The sequence below is a fragment of the Limulus polyphemus genome, unplaced genomic scaffold (assembly GCF_000517525.1).
Source record: "Limulus polyphemus unplaced genomic scaffold, Limulus_polyphemus-2.1.2 Scaffold2506, whole genome shotgun sequence".
In the NCBI taxonomy this organism is placed as follows: Eukaryota; Metazoa; Arthropoda; class Merostomata; order Xiphosura; family Limulidae; genus Limulus; species Limulus polyphemus.
Genome location: NW_013668116.1, coordinates 18,470 through 43,246, shown reverse-complemented (window position 1 = coordinate 43,246; position 24,777 = coordinate 18,470). Strand labels below are relative to the sequence as shown.

Sequence of the window (24,777 nt, the reverse complement as noted above, 5' to 3'; positions counted from 1 at the left end):
CGTTAGGTCGTAGGATAACATTATAAGTTTATTTATCGACAGTATTAAGTACAGTAAAGTTTAGTCCTAACTAAACTAAAGTAAATAAAAACGTACACAGGTTACAGTGTTAATTTATCCCTTTATCGAACTTAGGCCTAACATAAGTAAAAGTTTTATAAAGTACTGCCTATATACAAGTGGATTTACACATTTCATTGTCTACAATTACAATTCATTTGTATTGTGCTAGAAATGTTATATTTAAAGAAGTACTGTTAAGATAAAGATACAAATTTGGCCGGAAATGTTTTGCGGGTCTCTGCTAGTTAGAATGATGCTGGACACCACTGAATAGTTCTTACAGTTCAATTACAGTAGCAAATCAATTGTAATTTTTTCTGACTGTTTTCAAGTTAGCTTTCATAGTTCTAACTTGTGAATAACTTGGAAATCTATCTACCATTGAATGTTTTGAATTTGTGTAAGGCAAATCAAGGTTTTATTCCTGGATCAGCATCAAGTATACTGAAAATTACTTTGTTATATTTAAAATTCATTACATTTCTCCCTTACTTCCCAGTAGTTCTCAACTTCTTCTTGCCCCCTTCTTTTGTAAAGTTGACAACTGCCCTATTTGATGTCAGACTTTTGAATTCACTTGGTAAATCGTATCTTTTCATATATTTCATCACAAGCTTTCCAATATAATAGGCAAGGACTTTTCTGATGATTGTCTTACTCCCTGCTTGAACATACTCATTATTTTGTCACAATAACTGGAGATATTTTTCACCCATAAGAAGCCCCATGCTTGGAATAACAAGTCTATCCAACTTCAAATGTGACAGGCATTATCTAATCTTTTAAATTAACATACAATTATTGTTTTGTGTTTTCTAACTGCAATATCTAAAGCCCCTGGGTGTCGTAAATGTATAATTTGCTATGCAGTGAGAAACAAATCTTTTCTTGTTTTTCATGAATCAATAATTTGGGAATAGTATCTTCAACATGATATTTCCAGTTATTCTACATGTGGCAAAATATATTATCTGAGATTAGCTGAATGCCCAAAAAGAACCCACTATGAAAATACTTATTGGAAACAAATCAATTTCACAATTTCCTTGCTCATACACTTTTTTCCATCATTTTTTTGTATAACAGATAAATTTTGTTTCTTCCTACCTAACAAGGTATTATCAAGGTACAAGTTGTGGTTTACAATATGCCCAGCTTCTTTATTACACAAATAGTATTGTTTTTGTATCCTTAAAAACCTTCCCTCTTTTCCCATAAATTTCTGATGTATTTTCTTTGAAATATATATAGCTTTGAATTTCATCATGAAATCAAGTACAACAACAGTAGTGTCAGAAGTTTGTTTTCACTCTTCTTTGAGATCATCACACAATTTTGATATTGCCCGAGTTGATTAACAGCCCTTAACCCTTTGAGTGCCAAATACTTTTTTGCCAATGGACCTATACTTGCATCACACAAAATCAAACATAACACAAATTCATCCTCAAATTCTAAACAGCCGAATATAACCTGGTTTCATCATTCAGTAAATCTAATATTGTTTATTGAAGTACTTATGCCACTATTAGCCTGTGGTACAAAATCCTACTCATGTAGATTATAAACGAACATTCTCAATACAGTACAGATGATAACACTGCTAAACTCTCTTCCACACATGTAAATGAGATGAAAAAATTCCTCAAGCAATCACAGCACTGGGCATAGTAGCAGAGAGCATCATTCCAACAATGTATGGTGGATGCATTGCAGATATATCATGAATTTATTATGGTGTAGTGACTTGGTTACTACCAGGACTGGTACTTAAAGGGTTAATCTGTGTCCCATGAAGAGCTTCATTTTCACTCAAATATTGACAAGAACAGTTGATACTGACTCACCAATGGTTTGTATCTCAATAATGTGATCAATGAATTGGAAACAAAGCTTGATGTTCAAGTTATCAGTGTTCTTGTGACTATATTCATTCTCCTTTGATTTGTGAAAGCTATCCTTAATATTAGGACATCCAGAAATTAATGTTGTGTTTTGGAACACTTTCATTAACCACCCCCCAAAAACGTACATCACGTATAATAGTTGAACGAACCGCCTAAACATCACGTTAGTGTAGCCTACAAAAAGTGTAAAGTTTAGTATACTATAATCCCTTATAGTGATGGCACATGACAAGACACACATTTGGCATATAATGCTGTTTGAATACAAGAATGGAAACAATGTCTCTGTAGCTACAAAGAATATCAAATAAGTTTATGGAAATGTTTTGAACAATTGTAAGTGTCAATGATATGTTCAGCAAATTTCGTTCAGGTGACTTTAGCCTTAAAAACTGTAATGGCAGGGGCCGGCAGGTAGAAATTGATGTTTTGAAGATGCTTGTTGAGTCTAACCCAAGGCAACACACTCGTGAAATGGCCCTGAAATTAAATGTTTCTCATGAAACAATACGTAAATATCTTAGGAATATGGGAAAACTTCATAAAGAAGGTGTTTGGGTGCCTCCAACGATCATCGTTTCCAACGTGTGAACGTTGCTTGTCTCTTGTGGCACGTAATGAGCATGAACCATTTTTGGACAGATTTTTCACCTGTGATGAAAAGTGGATTGTCTATGTGAATATTAAATGCTAAAAACAGTGGTTCAGTGATATTGCCCGAGTTGATTAACAGCCCTTAACCCTTTGAGTGCCAAATACTTTTTGCCAATGGACCTATACTTGCATCACACAAAGTCAAACATAACACAAATGAATTGTCCATGTAAATATTAAATGCTAAAAACAGTGGTTCAGTCCGAGACAAAAACCACTTCCGACCCCAAAACCTGGACTCCATCCGGTTACTATTTTAAAATGCAATTTCAAAGTACTTTAAAATAGTTAATATTGTACAAAGCAGTCTGTGAAATTTTGGGAATGGAACTAACTAGTTCTCAGTTGAAAAGAGGCAAGTTACTGCATTGAAACATGTCTTTTTGATGCAACCAAATTCAAGCCTCCACTGACTTGACCAGAATAGGAAAGCAAACTGCAAAGTTTAAAATGTGAAACATAAAAAATTGTTGATAACTTCAAAAACTATAAACAAAATAATAAGCTCACATTCACTAAAGTAAAAAACAACTAAATATGCTATAATCAGAAATGCTGACATCAGAAAAGTCTGTTAAAAACAATAACAACAAACTAACATTTTTTCAAGCAAGACACCCCACCAGTCAGTTGAGAAAGATCGAAAGCATAAAAGGGAAGTAAACGCAAAAGATATTTCAGGCAATATAGAAATAGAAAATCAGATCTTCAAACAAATGAATGGCAACTAAAACCAATAAACATTAGACTGCCAGAGTTCTATGGCCTTTCTAAAAGACCTATTGTGCCAGCTTACAATTCTACCACATTTCATGTGTTTCAGGCAGAATTCTTCAGTTACAGTTGAAATATATATATACCATCCTATTGCAAGGACACAATAGATTTATTTATGCACCAAGTACAACCATTCTCCAGTCTTGTGTCAAGATACAATTCTTTTTAATATCAACATTATTTTACTTTATATCTCAATTCTCATAAATGAACTCACGATATTCCAAAGCAAGAAGAATCAACATACAAAAGTTAGCATCAGCAAAGACACTCAATAATCTGACCACTTTTGGAAAGTGTACTACCCTTCATCACAAAGGAAAGTCCACTTTCTGAAAGTGCTCGAGTTACTGACTTTCTTTTCTGATTCCAATAAATGAAGGTATTGGAATAATCTATTATTAACAGTGTCAGTCTTGCATACAGTTCCTATTGACAGAAGGTGTCTTGCCATATATATTCATGTGGAATATCCTTAATCAGCCACAACAGTATTTTTGCACATTTATTATGTGCTATGTTACACCTGGAACATACTAATACTACTACTACCAGACAGAATGATGACTTTATATTGGCATGGCACTTTCACATGATAAAGGTGTTGTATTCCTACAATAGTTGCCTTTTACACCCTTTTTCCTCACTGTTTCTGTAATTACTGCCCATACTGTACAATATAAACTCCAATTTACTTATCTAGTGTTCAAGTATTAATTTTATTTTATTTTTCTTAAAGTGTATCTTAGCCCTTCTCAGGTAAGTACCTTGTTACTTTCTTTTAGAATAATACCAATGTTTAAGTAAAATTTATGTCGCTGTAACAGCAATATATATATATATTTACAAATGCATACCGTTATTTCTTACTAAATACATACCGTTATTTCTTACTAAATACATAAACCTTCTGATTTTCTTTCCATTTCTGGCCAGCCTTCAGCAGCAGTAACTCAAAGATGAAGATGTAAAATTAAAATGTGTCAGGCAAGAAACAAGTTTTATTTTATTATCTGGAAGTAAAAGCTGTTTACTCCAAAAATGTCAAAACTCATTCAAAAATGTTCCTTGTTAAAGCTTGTTTTTGAATTCTATCATTAAATTGTTTTTATAAAATACTCAAATTAAGAAATACTTGGGTTTTATGAATATGCATAAGCTTTATTTATTGTGGTATTAAGTTACAAAAGAACAGAGTATTTTGAAGTATGTGAAGAATGAGTATCTCAAAAAATAAGAAAAACTTACTGTTCAAAGGAAAAGCTTTGAATTCCACGTCTGCTGTCTTCAAATGTGTCATCCTACATGTACAAAAAAGTTACTTTTTCAGTATAATACAAAGAGAAATAAAATACAGTAAAACAATTTTTTGTTAATTTTAATGTAGTGTGTGAAATAACTTTCTACTTCCAGCAAGCTACTGGTCAAACTTAGAAAACAAAATGATGAAAATTTAACAATTTAAAAATTTTGATTAGTGAATTCACATGTAAAAAATGCAGATTAAAGGTTTAAATAAAATAATTTGTAACTAATTTAGTAAGATGTAAAATCTCTTACTACAGTAGTCCCTCTTAGATACGACCGACCTATCTGCCATGATAAAAAAGTCGCATGAGTTGAGTTAATAATCTTCACACCCCATTAGTAAATCCTAATCCAGTTACTTAAAGTCTAGGCCACTAGCTCAAAAACTACTACATTCACTAAAAGAATAAACCAAAGACAAACAATAGTTTCTGACTGCCTGTGAAAGTTTTTAAACTAAAATACCTACGTGTATGTACCAAGGAGTTTGACTTGAACATCTCGGGGTACTAAGATACATATACCATGCTGTGAAGCAAACTCTGGTCATGTGACCTCTTTGTTCCATACTGTATACACTGTATTCATGTGTCTCTGTAAATTACATTATTGATATGAAGAAAAGTCATTATTCAACCTTCAACCCAAAAATCACAGTCGTATGTCGCATCTGTTATTAAGTCATTTGTGGGAGGTCAGATCAATGTAAAATCGTTCTGTGCACAGAAAAAATGTCGTATTCAGAGGAAGTCGTTATAAGGAGGGGTCTACTGTAATAACACTGAAGCTTCAAAATAAAGATGTATGAATATCTTTAACATAAATACGAAAACAAACAAAAATGTATCAGTATATAGGCCATTGTGTACTAGTATAGTATAAGTGAAGGACAGTAACAAATTCATTGATATTAAGCTACAAAATATAAAATACTTTCTTTCAAGTCTACCTACATATCATAATCTCTGTCAGATTTGTTAAATGAAGAAAGTAAGGAGTAATACAGTTTTTCTCAGTTATGTAATTTATACCACACTGTTACCAAAAATAATAACATTTTCTTTTTTTCTAAATTTTTCATATTTCATACACATATGTAGTTATAGCTCAAAACCTTCATTACTTTTGTCATTGTTCACACCCTCTACTGAACTGTAAATTAGTGTGATAATTGCAGAATGAATTAAACTTCAAAAATTACTAATTAAAATGAGCTACCAGTTAAGTTGAATAACATTATGGATACTCTTACTATTTTACCATAATTTCCATTAATTGTTTGTAGTTAAGCACAAAGCTACATGATGGGCTATCTGTGTTCTGCCCACCACAGGTATCGAAACGCTGTTTCTAGCATTGCAAGTCTGCAGACATACCACTGTGCCACTGGGGGCAATTTCAAATAATAAGGTAACTGATTCTATTAAATCTTTCACTCCCAAGGGCAAACATATAGTACACACTATATAACTTATATTTCAGTTTTGAAAAGTATGGTACAAGTAACTGTTCCAAGAAACAGGTATGCAATAAAACCAATAATTTTATAACTAATTAATATTATTAAATGTTACCTATTAATAATAAATGCACAAGTAATTTATTTTTACTTATTATACTTCTCTTAATCTAAAAAACAATCACAGGTGAAATATTTCAGGCAATTATTTCTAAAACAATTTAATGTTGATATCACAAGTAATAAGTGAAAGATAAATAATTACACAATATCAAATGTGTTTAGAAATTTAAAAATAAATCTAGCACTGCAAGAGTTCTTTATTGATAAACAAGGCAGTGAAAGGGTAAATGAACCTCTGTCGATATTAGAAGTACATTCATTCATTATTGTCTGTCTATTAACAAATAAGTCAATATATGTCTAAGATAATTTAATTTGAATCTTGTGGTATACAATTCTGTTGCTACTAAAAAATTCACGAGTTCTTTATTTTTTCTCTAGTAATTAATGGGCCAAATATATTTGTATAAAGGTTCAAAAATCATTTAATTTTTGCCTTTTTCAAAGTACCTAGATTAATAATATTTTTTATTTAGTAGCACATAGGTTAATATTATGAATCAACTAGATCAAAAATCATTTACTGTGAAGCTTTATTTGTTTCCAGTATACCATGGGTCCATAATAAGTACCTAGTAAACAAAGCATTTAACATATATCTTTTATGTGAGCCTGCTACTGTAAGAAGTACAAGATCATTACTGTTTTCTAATAACACATGGATCAGTAATATGTATATAATAGCACACAAATCATTTACCATGTATCTTGTGTTAGACTTTCAAAGGCTTATTACCTTAGTTCATCATATACATAAATCATCACAGAAACAATACAATGTACCTTATTCCACAATCACTTGTTAATATTGGATTTGCTTGAGTTATTTACCATTTCTTAAAGTATACTGTTCAAAATATGTAACTAGTAGTATACAAATCATTTACTATATATTTTATGGCAGAAGTACATAAGTTCAATACTTTTTGTTTACTAATACAAAGGTCAATGTTTTTCTATTAACACGTTACTATCTTGTGAACCTTACGGCAAACAAGTTTGTCCTTCTTAGGGGCACAAGAACTCGTTTCTGTTTATGTAGTGATATGCAGACTAATAACATGTATCTAGTAGTTCAAAAATCACATACTGAATGTCTTGAGTCTGTTAATGTTAGATGAACATGTATTTATTAAAGATGTGGTGATACAGTGATAAGATTTATGTATCTTCACGAAATTTGGCAAGCTTTCAGTAAACATTATAAGTCTTTTGTACATATAAAAAGCAGAATTTCTAATAAAGTATTTTTGCTAAAAATTAATGATTCAATAAAGAAAGATGAGTATTGAGTACTACATGTTGTCTTCATTTCTTTTATCAAAAACATTACAGGCAATTAACATAACAAATTAACAATAACAAAATAGATATACAGATATTAATTTTTATTTTATTTCTCTTGCCAACTGCCATTTAGTTGATCAAACCTGAGAATTGGAAAAAGCACTGTAAAGTGTGAAGTACTTAAATAAAATAATGTTATTAATATAAATAATAAATTTAAGAGAAGATTGTCAAACTTTGTAATAAACCACTGGTAAAATTTCTGTATTTAGATATGTATCATATTGACTACTGTGATGAGGTACGCACCCCTAATATTCATAACTGTTTTTCTAGTAGTACCCGAATCCAAATATACCTCTTTAATCCACAATGTAAAATTTTTCATTTCATGATACGACTCCTCACCATGATAGCTTTTATCTTTACAATCTGAATAGTGTAAACAATTAAGTTTATGAAAAAGGTATGCACTCTCCCCGTACTCTCCATGTCTAGAAACATAGTAAAATGACAATAGACATGCACATGCAAATGGAAAACTCATCAAACAGTATCTCAGTGAGCAAATGTTCTACAAGAAATTTGAAGTGTTTTATTAAGCTAATCTAGGAAAGAAATTTTGCACAAAGGGTCAACATGTGCAAGAGGCTCAGAATAAATAGTAAGTAGGCCCAGACAAGCAAAAGAGGAAAGAACTGTGACCCTGAGCAATCAAAACTGTGGGAATTTTAAAAAAGAGAAAATAGTTTATCATAATATATATTCAAAATAAATATTAGTTTGTAATAAACTGCTTATTTAAAAATTTGTTACTTTCACTACAACAACTTTTTATTCAACAGTAACAGTTTACTGCAATAACTTATTTGTTCAATACAAAAACTTATCTTTAGTGCCACTTAAGTTGTTATCATATTAAATCCAATCTGCCTCAAAAGTAGTTCCTTTAAAATCACACCATAAATATTTTGTAAAATATTTGGAAGAAACTTATGAATACCTTTGAAATGGTACCATTCAAATGCAGTTAAAGAAATCCTATACTTTACTGAGCTGAATTTTAACACTGATGAATATACATCTATAAGTTGGAAGTAAGTCAATCCTTGAGAAAGAAAGATGTCTTTGTAAACAACTCCCTACTGTATATAGATTATGTTTAGTTATTCAAATAAATAAATGTTGATAACTTATATAACATGTTCTAATACATTTTCCAGATTTTAATATCACAATCAATTAGGGGGGTCAAGGCTTGCCACTTAAGGTACCTTTATCTTAGGATAGGTGTTGTTTCCTCAAATTAGGTCACGTTATTTACAAAAATAGCAGTGGGCTTCCGTGACATTGTAATTTCCACTTTCCATTTAGATAATGGTGAAAAACAACCACTGAAGATATGCTAGCCCCAGTATTTTTTGTTTTACATATAGCCAATATACTAAAAGTATATATTTAAAATGATTATATGAAAAACGGAAGACTTCTGAAAATTTGTCCTCTACACTTGTGTTTTTTACAACAGGCAGTTGTTGTCCATTCCAGTTTACTCATTATGAACACTCTGCCTAAAAAATCTATCAAAGATTATAATACTTGCTTTTCAGTTGTTAATTTTTTGTATCAGGCTAACCTTTTTTTCTTTGTTGTTGTTTTCAAATTTTGGAGTATAAATTAGCATTTATACGATTTTTTACTCTAAAATTTTTCTGTATAATAAAATGATTTTTTTAGCAAGGGATCAAAACCAAGCAAAAGTGTTACCTTCTGAGTTTCTTTGATGCTCTTTCAGTTGTAGGTGAATGACATTTGATCAAGAAACCCATAAAAAACACATACTAGGGCATATTGTTGTCTGTACAATATCGTATAAATACTGGTCAGAAAGTGTAAAACTAAAAATAGCTCTAAAATCGAAATTTATTGTCAAACAACAAAAATCTTTCTTTTGTGAAGCATGTTATGAAAAAGATTGCAGTAAAGAAAGTTATAATAAGGCCTATAATATGAAATGCATACAATAAGCATGGAAAAGGAGACCTTGTATATCTTCAAATCACCACCTAATGGAATATATAGATGAATCTTAAGTTATCAAGATCACAGTATAAAATTTCTTGTATTATCTACTTTGGAAATAAATAAGGAAGAAGTTGCCTTTCAAGGTGTACAAATTCTTTTGTTGCTTGGAGACTGAAGAATTTACACAGAAAATTTTTCAATAAAGCAACCAAAAATTTAAAAGTACTTTGACTGAAGTGTATTATGTTAAATGATAAGTCAAGACACCCACAAAGTCAGGCAAGTTTGAATGTACAAATCAGGATATCAAAAATAAATTAAGAGAATGGATGTCTGGAAATGTATCAAGGAGTTAGTCTACTTGCCTTTAATTTTTACAATTTTAATTTTCACAGAGAAATTACTATCAGGCTTTTTTTGGCTGCTTTACTAGAATTTGATTGGCTTATTTTAACATTCTAATAGTAATATTGTAAAAATGTACAACAATGATCTAGAGAAATTAGATAATACTGAAGATATATGTGTTTAAAAACAATGTAGAGCCAGCTGGAGAAGAAATCAACAATCTTTAATTTTCTGTTTCTATCAAGATGTCACTAAATCCACTTTGATGGACTGAGGCTACTACTTTCACAAAGTAATTAACTCTTTTATCCAATTATATAATAAATCTCTTCAATATATTTTACTGACATTCTTGTGCACGGATTTAACAAAATCAGTTGATCATTCGAATGTTTTGAAAAATGCCCAATAATTTATTGTATAAAGTCAAAAACAAATATAAAACTAAAATACTCTACAAGTTTCAGTGGAACATGCTCCATTATCTTTAAAAGACAAAAAAAAACAGGACATTTCATTTATATACTTAATTAAATATACATGTACAATTTGCATATTGTATAGTGGCACCATTTCCAAAATTGATTTCCAGAAATACACTTCCATGGCACCAGGATGTAAATCTCTATTCAAAATCATTTTGTTTTTAGCAATTTCTAATGATTCTCTTGTATTTGATTAATTTTGTACATTACTTCTTTAAGCACTTGTACATTGTCACAATCAATACTATGTGAAGAGTTCACCACATATTCTGCCAAGGCCAAATCACTAGTTTTTAATTTATCAGTGGTGTTTTTATTTTCTTTAATTCAAAACTTCAATTTTTTTACTTGTCTGTCCGATATAACTTCAACCACAACTAGAAGAGATTTTACATATTCCACATCTATCCTTTACTTCAATTTTATCTTTAACATCATTAATGATATTAATTAATTTTAATTGAGAAGGTTATTTGATAAGTCAAATTTTTCATAAGCACATTACCTATTTTTGTTGATAATGATGGAACATATGGCAAACATATCCTTTCCTTACTTATTGTCTGTAGTTTGATACACTGAGAAATTTGTAATTTATTACAATGTTTTTTATAAATCCTATCTATAATATCAGGTTCATAACCTCAATCAATTGCTATATATTTTAAAGAATTCAATTCTAACATTAGATCTTCATTACATGAAAAAAACACTAAATGGCCTTATGAATAAAAAACAAAAATGAGGACATTTTTGGTGATAATGGGTGATACAACCTCCTTGGTCCAAAACTGTAATTAGATTTCAAATTGTTCAAGAGATGATGGAGGTACGAGCTAAAAGTTTGTACTTGAAAAACAAAAACTCAGAGTCATTCTAACTAGTTATTCGGCCCTGGTAGACATGTGGCAAACTTTTCATGTATTATTGATTGAGACAATGTACAAATTAGAAATTGCTAAAAACAAAATGATTTTTAATAGAGATTTAGGTCCTGATACTACAGGAATGAATTTATAGGCCAGATAATATTTCCCCAAGGGTTTTGAAAGAGGTTAAAAATTGCATATGTGAGCCATTTGCTACTGTTTTTTGTCAGTCCTTGAATAGTAGGCAGGTACCAGAGGATTGGAAGTTAGCTAATGTCACTCCTCTTTTCAAGGGAGGTGATAAAACTTGTCCCAGTAATTACAGACCCATTAGTCTTACATCACTTGTGGGAAAAGTTTTGGAAAGTCTGATAAAAGATGCTTTACAAAGTCATTTAACAAAATTTAGAATTTTATTGGATAGTCAACATGGTTTCACTAAGAGAAAATCTTTCCTTACAAATCTTTTGACATTCTTTGAAAAGGTTAGTGCTTATGTAGATGAGGGTAAGAGTGTGGATTTGGTGTATCTGGATTTTCAGAAAGCATTTGACAAAGTGCCACATAAAAGGCTTCTAAAAAAATCATCTCTATAGGTATGGGGTATAAGTTAGCAAATTGGATAGAAGAGTAGATGGATGGAAGAAAGCAGAGGGTTGTTAGAAATGGAGTTCTGTCAAATTGGATTTTTGTCACAAGTGGAGTACCTTAGGATCATTGCAATTTTTGATTTACATCAATGAGATGCAAGAATGGTCAAAAAATTACTTAAATTTGCAGATGATATTAAGGTCTTGGGTGTTGCTAGCTGTGAAGAGGATGCTGCTGATTTAGAAAATCATGATTTAGATCATTTAGTGAGTTGGACAAATAAATGGCAAATGGGTTATAATTATAATAAATGTAAAATAATGCTGTGGGTTATCATAATTTGTATTATAAGTATAATTTGGATGGGAATAATCTTAACAGTGTCATGAAAGAAAGTGATCTTGGTGTAACAGTCAATCAGTCTAAAGCCATCCAAGCAGTGTGCTGTTGCTTGTGGTAGGAAAAATATGATCTTAGGTTTTATCTACAGAAATGTTGAATACAAATCTAAAGAGGTTATAATTTCATTGTATAGGTCACCAGTTAGGCTACATTTGGAATACTGTGTTCAGTCTTGGGCTCCTTACCTTAGGAAAGATACTGCATTGTTGGAAAGGGTTCAGAGAAGGGTTACTAGAACAGTACCTTTTATTGAGGGATTGTCATACAAAGAGAGGTTGAAATCTTTCAAATTGTTTTTTCTTGAAAAACGAAGAGTTAGAGGGGATCTGATTGATGTGTTTAACATTGTAAAGGGAATTGATAGCATTGATGCATCATCTTTTTTTCATACTTAACAGTGAGAATAGTAGGACTAGGAGACACAAATATAAATTTTGGCAGGGTAAAAGTCATCTTCAGCTAAGACAGTTATATTTTTCTAACAGGGTGGTTGGCCTTTGGAATGGGTTGCCTTTGGATTTTGTGGAGGCATTAAATTTAAGAGTGTTTAAGAGAAAGCTTGATAAATATGTGAATGATAAGGGCTGGCTTCAAGATTTTTTCTTTTTTTTAAATATATTTATTAAAAGTTTTAGTTTAGTTTATCAGCTGGAACAGCCAAGATAGATCAATAGGTACCATGTTGTCCAAATATGTTATGTGATATGTTAAATGGCACCACTACACAATATGTAAATTGTGCATATACCAATACCTGAAATTTCCTGTCTCCTGAAGATGGTGAAGCATGTTCCACAGAAACATGTAGTTTTTTTAGTTTTATATTTGTTTTTAATTTTATACAATTAATCATTGTGCATTTTTAAAACATTTTAAAATCATCAATCAATTTTAATAAATCTCTTATCTTCAAACAATGCATTTCAAAATCTAGAAGATACAGAAAATGGAATTTCTTTTACACATGGTCACAAAACTTCTGATGGCTATTCAGGCATAAGAAGGTCAGAAGTAAAAAGTTGAAGAAATGCTAAATGATGCAAAGCAAAGACTTCTTTTGTTAAATTTAAAAATTATGTTCCACTTCTCATTCCTAGAATTGCTAAAGGAATAATCCTCCCACCTAACCTGTTGTTTGTAATAATAAATTAATGAAATAGTTTTCAGCAAATTCACACTGAAAATAAAACAATTAAAAATTGATTGGTAATTTGCATCTCAATAGATCATTGATTCTGTCACTGGAAAATGTTAAAATGTATGTTTCTATTTCATTGAGAGGACCATTTTTAAAAAGTAACACTGGCCAAGCTAAGCTTGATTATTCTTAAAAAGCATCCAGATGCATCTATTATAAATGAAAAATATTATGGTCATATGAATACCACAATAGTCAGTCTTGAAGAAATAAGTATATTTCAAGTTAGGTTATATAAATTGAAGAGACACTAACAGACACTAACTTATTCAAGAATCTTTTATTTACTTATGTGGCAAAAAAAAAGGTGTTTGTTTTTCCAACAATGTTTTTGCAGCATCACATTAATTTAAATGTTAAATCAAAAAGTAAAAGCTTACACATACTAACAAATAAATATCACTTTACCTTTTCAAAGAAAATAAAGTGGAAATTTCATGAAATGTTCATGCTATTGAATGTGTGAAATAAAAACCTATTACAAGTCTGTTACTGTTAGAAGTACAAGACTTCATTAATGTTTGTATAGCAAAACAAGAGTCAATAATATATATCTAGTAGTATATGAAGTATTTAGTGTTAAAAATATATGGGTTCATTATTCTATGTTTATCAATATATGGGTCGGTAATAAATATGTATAAGTAGAAAAATAATTTACTGTGCACTTTGTGGTACATGACTTACATGTGTCTAATAGTACATGAGTCACTAATAGGTGTCTATTAGTACATAAGTTACTAAGTGGTACACAGGTCTGTTACTGTTAGGTATATGGTTTCATTCTTGTTTTTCTAGTGACACAAATCAATAACATATATCTAGTAATAAAAAAGTCATTTATTGTATACCTCATGGTCTATTGCTGTCAGAAGCAAATAGGATCATGACTGTTTGTCCAGTAGTACATTAAACATTGGTATGAGTATACAGTAATACATATTTGTCCTAAATATTTGTATAGCATAAATGTCTGGATAAATAATATGTGTCTAGTACCACAGAAACCTTGTATGGTACCTTGTGGTAAGCCAGTCTGTTACTGTTAGGAGTACATGAATTTATTATTAACTTGTCTAGTTGTATATGATTCAATAATGCGTATCTATTATCACACAGATAATTTCATGTGTACAATGAATGTTACTAACTGTCCAGAAGACTGTTTACAAAAACTCAGTAGTATGGTCTGTTACTCTGTAGGATAAGAGTAATTTACAGTGTACACAGCAATAGAGGAGCTGACCAAGAAGTCCTTCTTAGAAAACTATAACTTCAGACAGACATCTTTCATTTAGCAACATTTGTAGTTGAGTTTGCTGTAAATGTGCTTATAATAAAGAAGTTTTTTAGTAATTATGTTACAATAAAACAAAAACATGCTAAAAAAGCATTTTAGATATTACAACAACAGTCAAAACAAGCATTTAAATGTTAACAAGATTTAAAATGGTCTGTAAGTCAATGACTAAATGTTATGTACCAATTAAAACTGCTTTAAATTACAAATGTTATAAGCCCTGATTTGACTTTCTATCATTATACACTGAAGTACCAATCCCCTGGATGGAAGGTATGTAAATACATGATTAATGAAAGGTTATCTTAAGACATCAAAAGTTGCTTCCCTTATACGTAATTGTAAAAAACACACACAAATATGCCCATAAAAACTACAGAACAGAAAATGTGAAACTGCAAATTTGCATGTATCTCTGCATGGACCCAACAAACCTTCATGCCAAATTTGGTGAAGGTCCATCACCAGAGGGTGAAGTAGTGTTAAAAATGCTCATAAAAACCACAAAACTGAAAATTTGTATGTATCTTCCTATGGACTCAACAATCCTTTATGCCAAATTTGGTGAAGATCCATCAACAGGAGGTGAAGTAGTGGTAAAAACTGCAAAACTGAAAATTTGTATGCACCCCCGCATGGATCTAATGAACCTCCATACCAATTTTGGTGAAGATCCATGCACACCCTGCAAAGTAGTTACATGGACATACAACAGACAGTACTATTATATTTATACAGATAAGACCAAACTAAGAAAAAAAAGTTACAGTGGACTGGTAAACCAAACATAATGAAAGTACAATAATAATAAAAAATAAAAATCATAAAGCATAGCTTTTAAAATATAAAATGTTAAATACATAAATCCCCTTACAAGTCTTTTCAAGAAGAAATCCGTCAAAGGTATCAGTAATTCCACACTTGGTTCCCAATAGCATGAAAGACGCAGACAACAGACTAAAACTCCACGAAGAGCAAGCTCATCTCTTTGCTGAATCTGACAAAAGTTTGTTCATAAAAATTTTATCTTAGAAGTAAATTTCTCATTAAAAACTTTACAATAATTGTCTGACAACAAATTAAACATACATTAAAAGATAACATGAACTATGATGGGTCTTAAACATGATAGTTCAAGCCATATTACTCTGATGTTCATACCAATTTCTTTTTCAATTTATAAGTTACTTAGTATTAAATACATCAAATAATCATGTATTGTTGTTTTTATTCATACAACTAAACATCATATTTCTATCCTCCAAGTCCAAACACTATTACTTTATACATATATTACACAATATCTTAAATTTGTTAATATATTCAAGCTTTCAAATAAGAAATAACTAAGCTTTTTAAATATGTTCCATTCAGTCAGTTGGTGTCATTTACATTAATGAATGCAAATTTCACATCTTAACATTAAAATCATTGTACTTTAGGTTCCATATACTGTTGTTGAATTAAAATATAACTTATGCTTTCATAAATGGAACAGTTAACTAAGACTGAATAAATTGAACCTTGAATTACCAATGGAATCCATGTGGATTGTTTTCTATTATGACAGAATGTGAATTATGACAGATTGTATTGTAATAACAGTGTAGAGAGTAATAATTTGTCTTGTCAACTGTGTTCTAAAGTAATTGAAACAGCCTGTGTGGACTTTGACCAAAAAAAAAAAAGAAAGACAATTACTTAAAGCTCTGGATACAACTGTGATAACAAACAGTATAACAAACATTTGTGTGTGTGTGTGTGTGTGTATAAATCTTTGACTTGTTTTAATATATTATTTTAAAACAAGTTAAATGTGTGTAGTTTGTTTATTGTTGAAATTTACTGCCAACAAGTCACAGACATCTACTGTAAAGAATCTGACCCATCCATACATATGAAAACCTGACAATTGGAAAGTGTGCAAAGAGGCAAGTATCTATGGGAGATACATTTTCAAGTAAGTAAAAAGTTAATTTCTGAAACTATATCCTTACCTCTCAACAATTATGAAAACCTAGATAAGTTACCTTCAAGGAAGTGATTGAAGGGTAAGCCCACAGAGTATGACACCCTATAGTGGGGGCTTAATAGAGGGGAAACTGCATCCATCTCATGCAAGGTATATTCTTCTCACAGATAAAATATGAAAGAATGAAGGAGAAGAAGCTAATGTGTTACAGAGGTTGATGGAAAAGTGTATGACTACCAAGAATTTGAACACAATCGACTGATGTTCTGTTGTATAAATTACTCACTGTGCATTACAGGAATAGGGATGAAAAACCTTTTCTGTAATGGGAGAAAAACACCTTGCAACATCTGACTAGCCAAACCATCAGGGAATTAGTATCTGATATAATGGGGGTGGCCTGTACTACAATGACATGTAGACGCCCTATCCTACTTCTCATCATGCTGTACTGTCCACTCTCTCTGAAGAGATTGCACAAACAGTGAGGAATTCTCAAAGTCAAACACCCCAGCAGTCAGGAACTGGTAAGTGGCAAGAGCTTCTCTTACTCCTCTCAACTACCAGGGTGAAAGGAATTTGCATTGGGGAGGCACCAGAGAGGTTCCTAGATCCAATCAGACCTACCCACCCTAAAGGTCTTTTACTGAAAAAAGTGCAATGGATTACTGTAATATCCTAAGAGTGATGAAACTGTCAGATGGTGGAGATGATGAGAAATGAAGGTGTTGAGCATAGTCCACATTTCAGCCTGGAGGATATCATCCAAGGGTTGTCCAAAGTATGAGGACAGAGAGTAAGTTAAGTGGTAGTTTTTATGTGATGAGACAAGATACAGCCTGCTAGTATATCCATCCAGGGAGGAATATATGATCCAGATGATATGATAAGTCCATCCAGTAAGCATAAAGAATGAGAGATCCCTCAAAGAAGAGAAGCCTCATAGCAAGAATAAAGAATTGCAGAAATCCTGCAAAAGAGATGATCAGGATCAGTATGATCATAGATAGCCAAAATTTATGGAAGAGTAATGGGAGAGAAGGAACAACTTCCTTCCCAAACTGCCAATGTCTTAGGAAGAAACGAGCAGTAGGGGAATCAAAACAAGAAAGATCTCTGTGACAACAACAAGCAAGAAGGAGATGGAAATAGGTTTTGAAAGAAAGATGATATAATGAGCAAGTAGCCAATGGTTCAAACTGAGCCGGGATAACAGCATGTAAGGCATTAAGGTTTCAGTTGGTCAAATGAATTGAATGAGGTAGGACTGGGAAAAGGTGGAAAGAACAGGGGAGGAAAAGATGGAACCATGGAACAAAAAGTCCAAAGGCAGTGAACAATGCTTCCTGATAGCCAGCTATAGCAGAAACCAACAACCATGTAAAGAAGGCCAAAAGTTGGGCAATTGTAGAATGTCCAAGTGGAAGAGAATGGTGGCTAGACAAGCATAGAAAAACATGCAACTTTTATGAAAGACAGAGAGAGTAGAAGGGTGACATTAATAGGTTAAAAGAACAGCTACGTTGTCAGAGAAACCTGCCATATAAAGCAAGAGACAAGAAAATTCAACACGTTAAGACAACGGAACCACACGGATGTGTGAAAGAGAGAGACAAATGAGGTTGTAGCAAGAATGGCAAGGAAGGAGGCACAGAAAGAGGTGTCTTGGATGCTAGTCAGTGAAGAAGAGAAAACCAAGACTGAGCAAACTGAAAGAGGGCTACTAACAGGACCCAACACAGAGTGTCACAAGAAAAGCCAAGAAATGTGGAAGAAAACAAACACAAGAGTATACATACAGAAAGAGATGAAGCCAGTCCTGTCTGAGGAACTGAGAGGAGTGTTGATGGTATTGATCATTGATGAGCCTAACTGGGAACAGATCCAACAAAAGAATCGTGTATAGTAGAGAGAGAGACAATCTGACACCAACTTCAAAGCCCCCAGGATATGATAGATAGATGAACCCAAAGTGAATGGGCTCAAAATAGAAAATCCAATATGCAAAAGTAAAGGTCTTTGGAGAGAATCTTGACCTGACATAATAAAATGACTGTAGAATTGTTGGAGTCGAGCAAAACCAAATGATCCACAAGGAGAGGTAGGATATAGGAACATACTTGATGGGCAGCCAAGGGTTCCAGTACATTGAGATGGAAAGTATTCTCCACATGAAACCACACCCCTGAGGTTGTGGAGTACTCCAGAGATGTACCCCAACCCGTAAGAGATCTATCTGTGGAAAGATGGAGGTCTGGACATGGGAGAGGCAAATTAATGCTCACTGTATGATCCAGCCACCAAGAAAGATCCTTGAGAAGAGGAAGCATGAGCATTACAAGAAAAGACAGGGGGATTGCAAAATATATTTCCTTCATTGCTCAAAGTCCATTTAAGAAACCTCATGTGAGCATGCCCTAAAGGGACAAGATGGTCAGAGATGTAAGAAAGTCCCCAAAAGAGAAAGAACCTCTCAAGCAGGAAGTATAGGAAGGGAAAGAAATGAGGAGAGTAGATGCTCCATGTCTTACAGATGAATGTGGAAAACCTGAGCCTGACTGAGTTCAGAATTAAAGATTTCAAGTAAACTAAGTATTGGGTGACATTGAGGAACAATGTGGAAAATTTGACCAATCAACTGAGAAGAACAGATTCTTGGAGGAAAAGTGACAGCCAAGAAAGAGGCCTCCTGAAAACAAGCAAGGAGGAGCCAGTCCTCCATGTAAGAGTGGAAATGAAGTCCAAGACCATGGATGTGGTGAGCAAATGCCTCCATGACTTGGTTGAATACAGAAGGAGCTGAACTAAAACTGATGGGGACAGATAGAAACTGGTACATCTAATCATGGTGAACAAAGCAAAGAAATCATTGGGAAAACAGGTCAATTAGAATATGTAGAGAAACAATCAAAACTAAGTCATCCATAGTGTGGGTAAAAAGGGCCAACAGAGAGGAAGAAATCCCCCCATCTTGAAATGAGGAATCACTACAAGTGATTAAGAGAAGAAAGTTTTATGAGGGGATGCTAGTCCCCAGTCTTTTTTTTAGACAACAAAAAGACAAGAATAAAACTATGGAGAGTGACAAAGGACCCTCTTGATGGGCCTCTTGTCCAAAAGGTCTGATACTACAGCCTTGAGATGCAACAGATGCTGAGGATCAGAAGAAGTATGAAAAGGAATGGGAAAATGAAACAGAGGAATAGACAAGAATTGGAAATAAAGGCTATGTATAATAATTTGAATGACTCATCAGTCAGCTGCAAATAGGGTCCAGAGGTCTGAAAACAAAAATATGTGGTATAAGCCAACTGGGTACAAAGGGAGGTAGTCTCCAACATGATGTGCAACAGCCAACTCAACAGAAGGGAGCAACAAGAACAAGAAGGGAGAAGAAATAGGGAGAGAGAGTGGAGTGGAGGGTTAACAATGTCAAAGAAAAGGTGTGGATTCAAAAGGGTGGGAGAGATAAGAAACCATAAAGAAACATGAGTGTTGGGGTGGGCAGCCTCATCCTGAGTCTCAAAGGTGTTAGGAACACCTCCAAAGGCTTCAGAAAGAAAATAAGGAGATGATGTAGGTAATAATAGGGAAGGTGAAAAGCAGAGAGAAGAACTTTATGTCCCAGAAGGTTGCAACAACAGAGAAACCAGGTAAACTTGGACATAGTAGAAGAAAAGCCCTGGCCATGGTATTGTAAAATACCAATTATAGATCTCCATAAAAACCATAAGGATTATGGTACAAGGCTTCAGAGAGAAGATGAAGAAAAAATCGGTAACAAGAGATGGATAAGAAAAAGGCAAAGATGGGAAAATTGAGACAGGGGGTTAGCCATCAAATAGGTAAAAGGGAATCCAAGAGTGATCATAAGCCATAGCAAAGGAATTCTGGAGGCTAAAAGAACAAGGCATTTGAAACTGTGAATAAAGCTAATCCAGAAACATGCCAACATAGACACGTATGTCTGAAGATGGGAGAAAAACCAAATAATCCTTAGCATGAGTCATGTAGTGAAGAATGGGAAGAATCAAAATACATAGATGAATGAGAAAGCAAAGAACAAACCTGAGGAAACAAATCCACATAGAAATTTGAAGAAGGAACACCGTCCTCTACAGGTGAGAAAAAAAATTGGGTTCAGAAAGAGAGAAACTTACTTCCAACATAGATACAGAGAGATCAGGTAATGAAGGCATTAACAATCCCCACGACACATTAAACAAATCTCACTAAATTGAACAAAGTTAAAAGTTCAATAAACATGTATATTCATGATAATGCTGAGGAAAAGAATGAAATCAATTTCAAGATCACACGCCTTAGGAGATCTACTACTTATGAAGAATGTGTTGCCCTCCTATTGGTGGAGGGCTATTGTCACACTAGTGCAGTTCACATTAACACACGTGTCTTAGGTGTGAAATGGCTCAAGGCTAGCAGACATGTGAGGAATAGCTGCTGTGTGCAAAGAGGTAAGGACATAATTTCAGAATTCTTATTGATTATCTTCATGACATTACTTGATTTAATTGTAATTACAATTAATCAATTATTTTAGTGACATCAATCATTGTATCCAATGTTCATGGGTAATCAGTTATATCAATTAATCAATTTTCTGACACAGTTCTACTTAAATTAGGCAGCCGTCTTACTTGATTTTGTAAAGCTTGGTTCACTAGCTCCTTGGCATCATAGTAGTTACTCTGAACCTAAACATAATAATATTCCAGAAACATTTACCTGAGTTTAAAGAACTAATTATAACTGAAATTATAAACAAAAAAATCTGGTTTTTGCTTTATTAAATCTTAATGTTGTCATTTACTAAGCTTAACATTCAACACTCTTTTTTGCTGTTTCAAACATGACTGGCTGTTAAGAACAAAACTGATATAATGGATGAAGTGCTTAAGCTTTACACAGCTAACAACGTAACAACAAAGAATTTATATAAATAAATAAACTCAACATGATGGAAACTTCGTTAAGACATAATAACTCATAGATAAATTATTGAATTCTAAGTATTAACAGAAAAACATACAACCAGAACCTTGTTTTCACTGCAAGAACACAACAAATTATGTAGTTTTTTTGCATATTCAATTTTTAGATGTTACCCATAAGTAACACAAGAGACAACAGCATTGGCTATTATATGTTCCACTCTTATTTAAGAATGTAAAAGAAATAACCATTTATAATACATGATTCATATTATTTCATCTTCTGGTTGAGTGATTACAGTCTATGTTAGATCTTTATTAAACAGCTCTTGATGTGAGAAGATTTTGTACAAAATATCTATAAGATATTCAATGGACACCTATGAAAATATTTCAAGTGTCCTACAGAACACACCAAAGGAAATCATATTTTCTAAGTGGTTTAGTATAAAAAATTGTCCACAAGAAAAACAAATGTACTCATTCAGAATCACTCACATACGAGATTGAAAGAAAAATGTTCACCAGTACAACATAGAAACTTCAAAGTATGTCCACATAAACTGATGATATGCATGAAGAGCAACTGTGGTTTTTACAGTAAACAGATCACACCTATTGCTATTTGGATGTTGAATTATGTCTTAATGGTCATATTGAAGTATACTGCAATAATCCTTGCTTATTATACAAATCCAAAATTATAATTTTTTTTACACAAAAACTGTTCACGGCTCTTAGTCCATGTCATGATATAAGAGACTGTTTGGTTTAGATATTAGTGATTAATTTATTTTTGTGAGTGAATATTTTATTATTGTTTAGTATTTGTTATAATAAGAGTTAAAAGCAGATGACTGTAGGAAGTTTTGTTAGTAATTCATTGACTTTGAGAATATAGAAGGTGGACAGACAATTAAGTGATAAAGATATACATAGCGTGAGACTAGCGGGAAGCAGCAGACAGATAATAGCAAAAGAGAATAAAGTTGTTGTGAAGTTAACTACCATAGAAGTGATAGGCCTAACATTTAATATGTTAGAGTGAAACTAACAGTAGAAAAGAAGATAAGAAAAATAATTTTATTCCATCAAAGTGTGGTTCTAAAGTAACTAAATTAGCCTGAGTGCATTTTGACAAAAGGAACAGAGGATCTTCAAAAGAAAGAAGACCAAACGATTATGGTAACTCGCGCCACAATTGTAAGTGAATCACAGAGAGTACTAGCGTGATAGAAATAGAGAAGATAGGTCGGATTGTCAAATGAAATTCTAAAGTAATTGAATAGGCCTAAGTGGATATTTGACAAGAAGGAGAGAGCTACATATATAGTATTTATGATATGTCCATAATATCTATAGTGTTGAAGAATTTATTGTACATACGTTAACTTGTTCTGAAATATATATATCATTTTGGAAACAAGTGAAGTGCATGCTGTTTATATATTCATACTAATAAGAAATATAACTAAAAGCCTTTATATTTGACAAAGGGCAAAAAGGAAAATTATATATATAATACTTATATTTTTAAATCCTGACAGTCCTCTTATTTAACTTACACAATTCAAGCAACTAAAAAAACATTTTACATTGAATTGTTTATAAATTGTTACAAATAATCTTAACTATAATTATCTAAATATTTAACATAAAGACCAATTTGTGCAAATGGGTTTTCTTAACTCCAAATTTATTGACCACTTTCGCTTTTATATTAATCATTGTTAATCTTTTTTACCTGAAAGAAGAAGTTGTGAAAAGAACTCTTAAAATCAGTAAACTGATCTCCAAAAGAACTTAAGAGTAAAAGACTCTTAAAATACCAAATGAATATCAAAGGTTTATTAAAGTCAAATTTATTTAATTAAAATCATTTCAACACTACTTCTTAAAATGAACTTTATCTAACATACAAGTTTTAATGGCATCAGTTAAACGTTTTTTTAACATTATTATACAACACGCTCCCAAAATTTTATTACATCCTCTTGAAGTGTAAAATTCAAAAGAAAAATATATAAATGTACTTCTTCATCTAAAATCTCTGCCACTTATATACTTAATAACTGGTCAAAAATATTGTTTTAACACTTACTAAAATTCCAGGTCTGAGTTGTCCTGTGACATTAAACTGGTAAAGTGGTACTACATTAGACATTAACCATAGACAGAAGCTCACTGGATTCTCACATGGAAATTTATCAGGTCTTAAGTAAAATATGCTCAAACCTAAAAGAAAAACATGCTTGGAATAAGTATTAAAAGAATATGTGAGAAATTAGACAAAATATCAAACTTTTAAATGCAGGATATTACACAGTTGAATTACTGAAAGTATGATTAAATTGGCATTATTCTATGATATTGGAAGTGTTCTAGAAAACTACAGTGCTTCCTTTCAGTTAGGTATTTTAAAACATTTCATAAAAAACTATCTTCTTTCTCATCTAAGAATCTCACATTACAGTTTGATTTAGAAATACTAGTAGTGTTTTTAGAAAGTAAAATCTGTATTCATAACACATATTCAAAAGACATATTCATTATAGGAATCCTGTCTTTAAATTTAAAATAATTACTTAAATGAAATATTGGTTTAAAAACAATTTTAAACTTAATATGTGGGTAAATTTTATTATTCAGAATAGATTTAATTTTTTTCCTTAATTCCATAGAATGATTACCAGTAAATGGTAGAATACAATAAACTATTTCTTCATTTTTAACCTGTTTACTAATTTTTGGAGTGTACAAAGCTTTTAAATAATTCCCAATAACACTATCAATTAATTATACAGGGAAACTATTTTTTGTAAAACAACCTTATGTTCTTATTTCTTCACAGAATGAGGACAAAGAACTAACTATGTTATAAGCCCCATGAATTAAATTATGAATTAGGTTCTTTTTAAATTCAAAAGGTAAAAAATGAAAATATTGTCCTGTAAAAGTTGGATTATGATAGCACTTTGTGTTAAAACTTCTAAATAAAATAACAGTCATCTTGGTATTTAAGAAAAGTAAGCTATTAGCTGTTTGTTCTTCATATCT

The 24,777-nt window shown here is 31.9% G+C and overlaps 1 protein-coding gene across 3 annotated transcripts in view; it reads right to left on the bottom strand.

Annotated features, from left to right (window-relative positions):
* LOC111087703 (protein MMS22-like) overlaps positions 1 to 24,777 on the bottom strand; it is a 126,650-nt gene that overhangs the window by 93,387 nt on the left and 8,486 nt on the right. For 2 of the 3 annotated variants that reach the window (XM_022395281.1, XM_022395283.1), the window contains exons 2-5: positions 23,822 to 23,955; positions 21,427 to 21,483; positions 15,671 to 15,793; positions 4,650 to 4,702 (exon numbers count right to left, since the gene is read on the bottom strand). In XM_022395281.1, coding sequence (XP_022250989.1) covers positions 4,650 to 4,702; positions 15,671 to 15,793; positions 21,427 to 21,483; positions 23,822 to 23,955 — 367 coding nt within the window. Of the gene's footprint in view, positions 1 to 4,282; positions 4,354 to 4,649; positions 4,703 to 15,670; positions 15,794 to 21,426; positions 21,484 to 23,821; positions 23,956 to 24,777 lie in introns of those variants that run through there. The other variant, XM_022395282.1, reaches the window with a different exon arrangement.